This window comes from Panthera uncia (assembly GCF_023721935.1).
Source record: "Panthera uncia isolate 11264 chromosome A3 unlocalized genomic scaffold, Puncia_PCG_1.0 HiC_scaffold_11, whole genome shotgun sequence".
Lineage (NCBI taxonomy): Eukaryota > Metazoa > Chordata > Mammalia > Carnivora > Felidae > Panthera > Panthera uncia.
In genome coordinates this window covers 27,377,927-27,389,572 of record NW_026057578.1, presented here as the reverse complement: position 1 = coordinate 27,389,572, position 11,646 = coordinate 27,377,927, and the positions used below count along the sequence as shown (strand labels likewise).

Here is an 11,646-nt window from a genome sequence, read left to right as displayed (position 1 = left end):
TATAATATATTTATAATATTTCTATTTTATATTTTATATATTTATATATATATATATTTTATATTTATATATTTATATACTTATATTTATTATAGAAATATATAAATATATTATAAATATATAAATATAAAAAATATATATGTTCACATTTGATTCATATATATATGATATGATTTGATATATATGTACATATATATATATATATATATATGGGTTTTTTTAAAGTTGTTTCCTACTGAGAACGTTCATGTCCCATGACCTCATTTTTCCTCACAACAGCACTGCACGGCTTCCACCTTCCACAGCCCATCAAAGGCACATGATCAAGGTCGAAGCAGTGTCTCGGCCCTGAGGGCCTCCCAGCAGACCTTCTGGCCTCTTCGCCTGGCCCTCCTCCTCCCAGCCTTCACCCTGCCCCTGCTCTAGCTGCCATCCCTCAGACACGGTCTGCCAGGCCCCCAGGGCTGTGCACACCTACCCTCATGGTGCTTCCTTCCGGTTCCACTGGATCACCTCCTCTCCCTTTAGCCCCTCTGTCATCTCCTAGGGGAAGTCTTCCCCTCTAGAGCCAGTGGTCACCCCCCACCCCCTTCCCCCCCGCATCTGGCCTGGGCATGCTTTAGTCTAGCACCCATCCCGGGCTTTCATAAATAGATATTTAAGTGTCTCCCCTCTGCTCCTTGTGAGAGCTTACAAACCCCTTGCGAGAGCTTACAAACCCCTTGCATGTGGAGACGGCGTTCGGGGAACAGGACCCCTCAGACCCTGCCTTTGGATCTGAAGGACACTCACTGCCAGCTGACCAGAACTGTCTGTCTGTCTGTCTGTCTGTCTCCACCCAACAGAAGAATGTGAGCTGGGCCCCTGGGGCAGCTGGAGCCCTTGCATGCACAACGGGAAGACCTGTGGCTCGGCCTGGGGCCTGGAGACCCGGGTGCGGGAGGCCGGCCGGGCTGGGAAGGACGAGGCAGATACCTGCCAGGTGCTGTCGGAGTCACGGAAATGTCCCATCCAGAGGCCCTGCCCAGCAGGTGAGCACCAGGCCGGCATTCGGGGCTGCAGTGGGCAGGGCCCACGGGGGACTTTGAGCAGCTGGGGACATCGCCTGCCCAAATAGTGCCTGTAAAGCTGCCCGAAAGTCCAAGAGTAGCCATTCCTTCCCATGGGCTAAGCATCGCCCGCCCCGGTGTCCTTCCTGGCTGGGGTCAGTCCCAGCTATTAAAGCCACTGACTTAAAGAGAAGAGAGGCCGCGGAGGGTGGTAGGTACGTCGTGAACAGTGAGTAGCAATAATGCGCAGGGGGCCAGCATTAACTGTGCATCTGCTATTGCCGTGGGCAGTGTGCTAATTCTCCACCTTCGGGTCATTTAATCTGCACCATGACTCGATGGTGTGGAATCGTTACCATCCCCCTTCAACAGAGAGGAGATCGGGGCCCAGAGAGGCTGTCACTTGCCTCAGGGTCATGCGGCTAGGAAAGTGTGGACCTGGGATCCAAACGTAGGTCTGTGTGCAAAGAGGAATCTAGAGTCACGCTTCAGTGTAAGGAACCCGGAGCCAGGTCACGGGGGGCCACACAGCTGGCATGTGGTGGGGCCAGGACTCGAGCCCAGGGACACGCCTGATTTCAGGAGCACTTGTAGTCTGGGTTGGGAGTGCAGACAGCAGAGCTGGGCGGCCGGGGACAGAGGGTGAGGTTGAGAGGGGACTGGGGAAACTAAGACCCCAGGCCCGCGAAAACACCCACAAGGACAGACGGACAGACGGAAAGTTCTCCACAACACTTGATACTTTGGCCACGCCTGTCACGGCACATGATTGCTGGTGGTGATTGGCAATGGAGGGACAGAGAGAGAGGAAATGTCTTCCCATAGGTGATGATGATGATGATGATGAATGAAGAATGAATGACAGCAGCAAACATTCATGTGCTGGGTCCTGTGGTCAGTGCTCTGTAAACCGATGCCTTTCGTCCTCACGACAACCCTACTGTGAGCTACTTGTATCCTCCGGGGCTCAGCTCAAAGTCCCCTCCGCAGAGAGGCCCTCCACGACTGCCCCTGCTGAGAGACACCACCCGTGTCTGGGACCGCCATCCCGTGGTGTCACAGCGCTTACTTCCTCCCAAAATGATGGCACACACTCTTGTGCTGCCTTGTTTAGTGTCTGTCTTCCTTACTAGAATGCGATCCCCGGTGAAAGCCGAGTCTTTGTCTGCCTTGTTCACGGCTGCCTCTCCAGGGCCTAGAACAGGGCCTGGCACACAGCAGGTGCTCAGTTAACATTTGTTGAGGAGTGGATGGGTGGGTGGATGGGAGGAAGGTGGGCCAGTATCAGGCAGGCAGAGGGAAGGGCTGGGGACCCCACACCACTCACCCCACCCTCCTACCTTCAAAGCTGGCACAGCCACTCAGGCAGTGGCCACCCTTCATCCCCCAGATGCTTATGTCATTTCAGCTGACACAACCAGCCCCGGAGTTTAGAGTGGGAGCCTGGCCTAAGCAACCCCTAAGGGTTCAGGAGTGGGTGAAGGGAGGCCCAGAGGTGGGCAGCCTCATCTAAGAGGATGACCCAGAATCTGCCCTGAGGGGTAAGTGGAGGCAGGAAGGCTGGGGGGAGAAGGTGTGGTCTTTTCCTCCACGTGAGCCGGGAGCCACTTGAAAGTGACACCAGGAAGTCCAACCCAGACTATGTCACCAGCCAAGCAAGGTCCCTGTTGGGCCTCAGTCACTTTATCTGAGAAATGGGACGAATCAGATGTTTCTGCTAGAAACTCATCCCCGCCGCAGGGTTGGGGGACTGGGGGTACAGTAGGGTCAAGGTTCCCAGGTAGGTCTGGGGTTTGCAGGCCAGGCCATCCCTCCCCATAGCACAGACTGTCATATGGGGGCGGTGGGGCCGTGCCTGCTCCCACACCTGCAGGACGTGGCTGCATGCAGGGGTGCTGGCTGAATGCTACTGTCCTCGTCGTCTGAGGCCAGAGCTGGGGCCCGAAGGTGAGTGGGGGAGCTGGTGCCGGGACCCGGGCAAAAAGGTATGGAGTCTCCAGCTTGAAGCCTTGTAAACTGCAAAGTGAGTGCCCCCAGGAGGGTCATGGGCACCCCCTGCGAGGCCGCCCTAAGTCCTGACTGGCCCCCTCGCCCCATGCGAACCTCTGGGCCTGGCCAGGCCAGATGCCCAGCATGGTGGGGGCGGGGGTGCCCTCAGCCAGTCAGTGCCCCTCCTCACCCGCTAGGGAAGTGGGAGCAGTGGTCCATGTCGGGTAGGTTCCCCCGCAGTCCACGCTCCAAAGTGGAGTGATTGTAAGGTCAGCACCCAAAGGTGGTTCTGAGCCCCGCTCAGGGGGAGTGGGGGGCCCACCCTCGTCTGGAAGGATGGAGAGGCCTCCCGGGGCCCCGAATGGCCTCAGAAACAACACCCTGTGCTCTCGGTGCAGAGAAGAGCCCCAGCCAGAAGAAGGGCCGGAGAGACGGGCGCCCGCGCAAGGACAGGAGGCTGGACCGCACGCTGGACGTGAGGCCCCGCCAGCCGGCCGCCTGAGGAGCCCCAGAGCTGCAGCCCCCAGCGCCCCGTGCCTCCCGCTCCAGCCCTTTCCACCGCGGTTGCTGCTGCTGCTTTGTCCTTGCCTCTCCCCACCCTCTGTCCCTGTGCCCTTCCACCTTTCCTGTTTCTCTTTCTGATACTCCTTCATCTCTCTTCCTCTCCTCCCTCCCTCTAATCCTCTCCCTTCTTACTCATTTCCCTTTTATCTACCTGCCTTTCTTTTCCTTTTCCCCTGCTTTCCTTCCTGTTCTTCACCGTGTCCTCTGTGTCTCTTCTCTCTCTCCCTCTCTCTCTCACACACACTCACACGCACACACACTTTGAGAGACCGACTGTCTGTGCCTTGCTCCCCAGATGCTCTATCTACTTCTTAAAGAAAGCAAACCACTTTTTCTAGGCCTTACTCTGACCTTGTCCTGACCCCAGCTTCGCAGAGAAGGGGTTTCCAAGGGCAGGGCCCAGGTCGCAGTACAGGCAGGCTGCTTGCGTCCGGACAGCCCCGCTTCTGCTCCAGAGGAGACCCCAGAACCCAGGGCTGTGAGTGCCCCCTGCTCAGGCCAATCCCTGGAGGCCATTTCCACGGCCCTTGGTCACCAGCTCGCATAGGAAGCCCCAGAAGAGGCCATCAAAGCTGGAAGGAATTTTGAGATTATCCAGGCTGCTCTGTTCCCCACCCTGGAGCCCCCTGTTGTACTCATGGGGAAACTGAGGCCCAAGAAGGGACTTGCCCAAGGTCACCCAGGGAACCCAGGTGCTAGACTTTTTACTTATTGGCTGCCCTGCAGGGCACAACTCTGGGGGCCTTTGGAGAGGAGATGAAGGAAGGCAAGGGAAGGGGCAGGAGCGAGGGAAGATTCTCCCACTCCGCCATGCCACCACTGAACCCTGTGCACTCGTATTTCACTGTGACAACCTCACACACCCGGCAGGAAGAACATTGTGGGGGGGGGGGGGGTGGGTCTCCAGTTAGACCTAGTTGAGAAGTGGGTTTGTTCTCACTGCCTGTCATTCCACCATCATGGTACCAACCTCCTCCTCCTTGGCCTCCCGGATTCTCCAGAAGGGGGGCTCCCAGCTTGCCCTGGCATTACCTGCTGGCCTGAACTGAGAAGGTCCAGTAGCTAGGAGCTTTGAGGGTCTGGGGTGGCCTGGGGACGGGGTGTGTGCAGGCTGGAAGAGAGGCTGAAAGGGACAAAGTAGCACTCCCCCACCCCACAAGAGTGTCCACCCGCAGGCTTCCCTCTGCCTGGCACACCCTCTGAACACCCCCCAAAGGCCCACCCTCACTCCTAGCTCCCCTCCTCCTCCCTGAGGACAGCCACAGCCCTTCCTTGCCTGGCCAGACTACCAGCTTCTCTTCTGCAAAGTTTGTGCCTCTGAAATGCTCTATTGTCGTTGTTTCAAGATCCCGACTTTTTTTTTTTTTTTTAATAAAGAGAAAAGAAAAAAGAAATTTGCAAGTGCTTCTTGGGCATCAGGCGGGTGTTACAAAACCATGATGCTGATGAGTTTGGAGTAGCCGAATCTAAACCATGTGGGGCGGTCTTCCCTGGAATGCGCAGAGGGCCTGGGTGTGTGGGGGACGAAGGGGGTGCTGAAAGAAGAGAAGGGGCCCACAGTCCCCCAGGCTCCTCTCAAGAAGGAGGCTTAGCCACAGACAGAAGACAGTAGCACTGTCGGCCCCCACCCCCAGCACCTCTCGGCCCCATGAATCACAGGAGGGGCCGGGGAGGCCCAGGAGGCACGACCATCCTAAGGAGCCATCTCAATCCCCTGGGCTGCTGGTGAGAGTGGCTTTAGCACTGGGGGCCCAGGTTCAAGTCCCAGCCTGCCACTAGCCGCCTGTGGGCTTTCCGCCTTTTTTCTCCCCCGCCCCCCCCCCCCCCCCCCCCCCCCCCCCCCGCCTCACCCAATCTGATGGATGCAGAGGGGGCCTGACCAGATAGAAGCCGTTGCCCGAATAGGAGTGGCCCAACAGCATCTTCTGGAGCGCTTTTTGTAAAAATTCAGATTCCAGGGCCGTACCCCAGGCCTACCAGTCTCCAACAAGTTCGGGGGCAGACAATGGGAGCCAACGACCCATTCCAGGACAAGCTCAGCGGAAAGGGTGGCTCTCGGGTGACTTAGAATCCCAGCTGCCATTTTGATTCTGAAAGCGGGGCTCAGCAACGTGGTTCTTCGGAGTCTCACGTGTGTATCTCTCCTCTATACAGTTTTCTGGTGAGATTTGAATTCTAGGATGCCAGATGCTATTCCACAGAGAAAACAAGGCTTGGGCCGAGCGGAGGAGTTGCTGTTCAGCCCTCCCGCCCCGCTCCGCCACGCTGCACCGGCCACCCCCAGAGCTCGCTCCGCAGGCGGACTCCTTACCCGGGAGCTCACGGTGTCCCGGTTCCCCCGGACCCGCACCACGGCCCTGCCTGTCATTCCCACCTCCTGTTCCTAGAGGGCGCCGCCCAACCAGGAACAGCGCTGCAGGCGCGCTTGCAGCCAGGCACTTTTTAGAAACAGGGGGACGCAAGGCTTTTCTCTTCTATGGGACCGGTGGGCAGGAGGGTGGGGGGTGGGGGTGGATGACGGGGGGGGGGGGGGAGAGGCCGCCTCCCGCCTCAGGCTGGACGACAACAGACAACAGTTGCAATGGTGAAACCATTCACAACAGTGAAGGCCCAGGGCTCAGACCCTCCCTCGCACAGAGGGGACAGGGATTCATCCTACAGTGGTAATGGAGACTGTAGCAGTTCCTGACCTCCCGGCCTCCAGTCCCCAGTGACTCGGGGAGTTCTATCTCTCCCATGTTCACGTATGGGAGGATTTCAGACCATCCTGTGCGGCCCATCAGACTCAGGAAACGTGCATGCTTCTGAGAACAAAAGCAGCAGTAGTGATACTGACGATTAATGATCGGAATGTCTTAAACGTAATTAACACGACCCAGGGCTTTGGGGGCAGTATCTTCTTTCCTTTGCTTTTCTCTCTTCAATGTAGATCACCTTTCCAAATTCCCCCTGTGTGCGTGCCTTTCCGCGTCATCTCCTGCCGCTTCACAGCAGCGCTGCAAGCTAACTTACAGAAGAGGAAACTGAGGCTCGAGTTAAAGTCGCTCAAAATTTACCAGTCTCACCTCGCCATTGGTTCAGTAAATATGCACCAAGGCGCTGCTGTGTGCCTGGGACTGTGCTGGGTGCTGGTGATAAAGACCCAAGACCTTGTCCCTGGAGCTTTCTAGTCTGTACTCAAGTCAGTTACAATGGCGTGACAGGGCTGCGCACCGCGCCGCCCCCCCCCCCCCCAGGCGACAGGATCTGGGAGGAGGGACAGCAAATGCGTCTACACAGCCCAAGGGGGCTCAGGGAGCACCTCCTCCAGGGCCAGATGGACAGGCTGGGAACGGAAGCCGGACACGGTTCTGGAGGGGGCCCAGCTCCGGGAAACAGGCTGTGCAAATGCCCGGAGTAGAAGCTGTTCGTGGAGGTGCCCACCCCAGAATGTGCAAGCTTCCTAGGCCCCCGACCCTGGGATCCAAGGACTCAGCCCTGGGATCTCTTGCTTCTCCACCTTGCCCTCCAACTGCCAGCCTTCCCCATAGTCTTCCATTCAACTGGACACTCACCACCCACAAGGCTAAATAGATCAGCCAGCCAGACCCGGGACTGAAGAAGCCAGCTCGGAAGTGACTCCTGCAGCCCTTAGCTGCACAGTCTGCCTAGCTAAGGCCCCAGCGGAGAGAATCTGCCCTCTCTGAACTCCTGATCCTCAGGACTCACAAGCATAATAAAATGGTTGCTGCTTTCTGTGCCTGAGGTTTGGAAGCTTTGTTTTGCAGCAACAGACAACTGGAATGCGGGTGAAGAGGGGTGAGGCAGGGAAGAGCCTCGCAGGAAGGCCAGAAATTTCACCTGCGGGCCACTGACCAGCTCTGAGCCCTTAGGCAAGATCCTGTCCATCTCTCCGTGCCTCAGTTTCCTCCTCTGTAAAAGGGGACAAGAAGAGTATCTCTCATGGTGTCACTACAAGGTTTAAATAAGCTCCCATAGGGCGCCTGGGTGGCGCAGTCGGTTAAGCGTCCGACTTCAGCCAGGTCACGATCTCGCGGTCCGTGAGTTCGAGCCCCGCGTCAGGCTCTGGGCTGATGGCTCGGAACCTGGAGCCTGTTTCCGATTCTGTGTCTCCCTCTCTCTCTGCCCCTCCCCCGTTCATGCTCTGTCTCTCTCTGTCCCAAAAATAAATAAAAAAAAAAAAACGTTAAAAAAAAAAAAATAAAAAAAAAAAATAAGCTCCCATAATACATGGGAGTTTATACACGCAGTAAGTCCTCAATAAAGGTTTTTATTCCAATGCCTATTTCATTTATTCATTCAACAACCATCTCCCAAGCACTAAGTCAGGGCCAGGAGCTGTGTCAGGCATTTACCATCAAAAACTTAAATTCATCCTCCAGCTCACCCTCGGAAGTAGCTTTTATTATTTATTTTTAATTTTTTTTTCATGTTTATTTAATTTTGAGAGAGAGGGACGGAGCAGGAGTCGGGGAGGGGCAGAGAGAGAGGGAGACACAGAATCGGAAGCAGGCTCCAGGCTCCGAGCTGTCGGCACAGAGCCCCGACACGGGGCTCGAACTCACGAATCGTGAGATGGTGACCTGAGCCGAAGTTGGCGCTTAACCAACTGAGCCACCCAGGCGCCCCAAGTAGATCTTACTATTATTCCTACTTTTTATACACGAGAAATCCAAGGCTCAGAAAGGAAGTAATGGAGTGGGAACTCAAAACCTCGCCTTCCACCAGGTGGCCACTTCCTGCGGGGCGCCAATGGGGTGCGCCCCACTCAGCCCAGGAAGACGAGTGTCACGAAAGAGATGCGTCCAGATCTCCACTGCTCTTCTGGGCAGTATTGCTCCTGTAACAGCAAAAAAGCCTCATCTGGAAAAGGGACTCCAAATGGCTCTTACACACGCACCAGAAGAGATGGCCAGCTTCGTTCAAATGAAATGACAATAAAATCACCCAGAGCTCTCATTTGGGACCTACCTGATTGGCAAAGGGCCGGGATGGGAAACCACAGGGCTTGGCCAGGCTGTGGGTGAGCCCGCGCTCTCTCCTGCCTTCCTAGGGGGAGGGACATGGCCCAGCCACTATCGAAGATGAGTTGATGACATCTATCAGAATGACAATGCACTCGTCCCCTGACCCCGTGACCCACTTCCAAGGATGTGTAAAAACACAAGCATACATGCCTCACAGCTGTTCCCTGCAGCCTGCGTGTGATCACAAAAAACCGGGCACATCCCAAACCTCTGTAGGAGACCCTCTTAAGGTATAATCGGCCAGCACTCAGTGGAACACCAGGCCGCTGAGAAAGGATCCCGAGGAAGTGTTTGATGTACTGACACAGGGCAATTGCCCACATGCATTATTAACGGAGAAAAGCAAGTTGCAGAACTTGCGTGGGGGCCGGGATTGGAGCAGGTGGAAGGAGACTGGCTTTTCTCTTTTGCTCCTTTGGACTTGCAAGACACGGGAATATACTACCAAGTCCCCAAAATAAAAATGAAACTAAAGTGCTTTGGAGACAGTCACACTAGGCAAATGAGTCTTTAAATCCCCTGAATACTGGGGCGCCTGGGTGGCTTGGCCGGTTGAGCGTCCGACTTCGGCTCAGGTCACGATCTCACGGTCCGTGAGTTCGAGCCCTGCGTCGGGCTCTGTGCTGACAGCTCGGAGCCTGGAGCCTGTTTCGGATTCTGTGTCTCCCTCTCTCTCTGCCCCTCCCCTGTTCATGCTCTGTTTCTCTCTGTCTCAAAAATAAATAAACGTTTAAAAAAAAAATTTAAATCCCCTGAATACACATTCACATGGCTTTGCATCAACTCCAAAATGAAGCTTTTTTTTTTTTTTTTTCCAACAGGGTCTTGGAGACATGGCCTTGAGCTCAAGGAGGGAGGCCCAGTGGGGTGTCCTCACTGCCTGCCAAAGAGCAGGGGTGCGGCTTCCGGGGTGAGCCACTGCGCGGGGTCCCACAGCTTACTTCCTCTTGTTCACGCAGGCGCTACGTCTACTCCCTACGCAAACCTAGTGCGAAGTTTTGCTGAGACGCTGTCCAGTAGTCTCCTTGACTCCAAATCGTATCTGTTCTGCAGCATAGATGCTCCTCCTCCAGGAAGCCTTACCTGATCCACTGTGTTTTCCCAGTCGAGCTCCCTTCCTCGTGTGACTCAGTCCTCCTCCCTCCTTCCACGCCCTTTGTTCCATACCTTGGGGAGGGGCCTGGGTGCTATAACTCTTGTGGCCATGAGAGGGCAGCATTGCCCAGGGAGCCCGCAGCACCAGGCTGGAGACCACCACGCTGGCCCAGGGCTCACCGCAAAGCCCTACTGGGTGCCAGATCCCACTCTGCGCACTCCGCTTACTTTAGCTCGTTGGAGGAAGGCACTACCGTGGCTGCCCTCTGTCATCCCCATTTTGTCTTCTTTCCCCCCCCTTTTTTTAGACTGTGGGTGTCAAGAGAGTTGAGTTCGTCATTCTCCATCCGGGCAAGCCCCTCTTTTGCTTTATTGAATTTCGCTCTTTTTTTGTTGAATGTTTTTGTTTATTTTTGAGACAAGCTGGGGGGACGGGCGCAGAGAGAGAGAGGGAGACAGGAACCGAAGCGGGCTCCGTGCTAGCCACAGAGGGCCCCGATGCGGGGCTCAAACTCACGAGTGGTGAGATCGTGACCTGAGCCGAAGTCAGATGCTTAGCGGACTGAGCCACCCAGGTGCCCCTATTTAATTTCTCTCTTGATGCCCCTACTCGTCTCTGCCCCCCACCCCCACCCCACCCCCGCACACCCACCCTCACAAACTCTGTGCTCTTTAATGTTCTTTAAGGTTTGCATGTTTTTATGTCCAGAAATGATTCGGGGGGGCAGGGGTGGCTCAGTCAGTTAAGCGTCCAACTCTTGGTTTCGGCTCAGGTCATGACGTCACTGCTTTGTGGGTTCGAGCCCCACATCGGGCTCTTCGCTGGCAGTGGGGGGGCAGACTTGGGATGCTCTCTCTCTCTCCTCTCTCTCTGCCCCGTCCCCCACTTGCACTGTCTCTGTCTCTCTCAAAATAAATAAACTTATACTGTTTAAAAATTTAAAAAAAAATTGTTTTTAATTAAAAAAACTGTGTGTGTGTGCTACCGATTTCCTCCGTCCCCTTCCCCCTCACCCACGCGGTGTTTCTTAGATTTAGCTCCCCTGCCCCCGCCGAGGCTCACTTACCCTGACCTTAGACGCGACTGTCCACTGCTCCCTTCCTCTGACTGTGTCACAGTAATCACTGCCTCTTAGGGCCGCCTTCCTGGGCCTGCGGTAGAATTTCTCTGGGCTACTTACGCAGGGAGAGGGTGGGTGGCGGGGTCACTGGCATGCCCCTGCTTTAGGTCCAGCAGAACACAGAATTCCTGCCTCCCACACCCTTTTGCTAACCCCGGGAAGCCCCTGGCTTTCTCGTTTTTTTGCCAGCTCCGTGGGGGCAGGTAAAGGAGGAGTGCTTTCACTATTGAACTCTCATTTTCTCCGATGACCACTGAGAGCGTAGGAGCCTCGACTCACCCTTTTGTCTGCGATGTTCTCCCCCATTTTACTGTGACACAACCGAGGCTGAGGCCGAGGTCCAGGTGGTAGGAGGTACAGCCCTCCCCTTGACCTGCCCCTCTGATGACAATGATGGGTTCGTTTTCCTCGGAGTTAATGACTTTGCCGGCTGGCTCTTTCGTGTTCTCAGGGCAGTGGCTTTGTTAACCCAACAACATGCAAGGGGGGGGGGGGAGGTGTGAGGACCTGGGAGCCTTCGTAAAGGGGATTCAGGAAGGGTGAGCCTCATTGCTGGAGGCAATGGAGGAGCCTCAGGAGGGCCAACCGGCCCAGTGACATTGGTGACCAGAGAAGAGGAAGCAGGAGGCCAGGAGACATCAGGAACAAGGTGAAATCTCTACCCCTCATGGCCACAAGACCCTACCAAGTCGGCCCCTGCTCTGTCTTCTGTCCTGTCCTCCTTGCCCCCTCCAGCCATGCTGGCCTCATCTGTTCCTGAAATCTCATTCTGGCCCCAGGGCCTTGGCACTTGCTATCCCT

General features: G+C 55.6%; 1 protein-coding gene across 1 annotated transcript in view; it reads left to right on the top strand.

Annotated features, from left to right (window-relative positions):
- Positions 1 to 4,990, top strand: part of RSPO4 (R-spondin 4) — a 35,801-nt gene extending 30,811 nt beyond the window's left edge. The window contains exons 4-5 of the mRNA XM_049651016.1: positions 846 to 1,031; positions 3,437 to 4,990. Coding sequence (XP_049506973.1) covers positions 846 to 1,031; positions 3,437 to 3,540 — 290 coding nt within the window. The 3' untranslated portion in view covers positions 3,541 to 4,990. The remainder of the gene's footprint in view (positions 1 to 845; positions 1,032 to 3,436) is intronic.
- Positions 4,991 to 11,646: the final 6,656 nt, after the last annotated feature.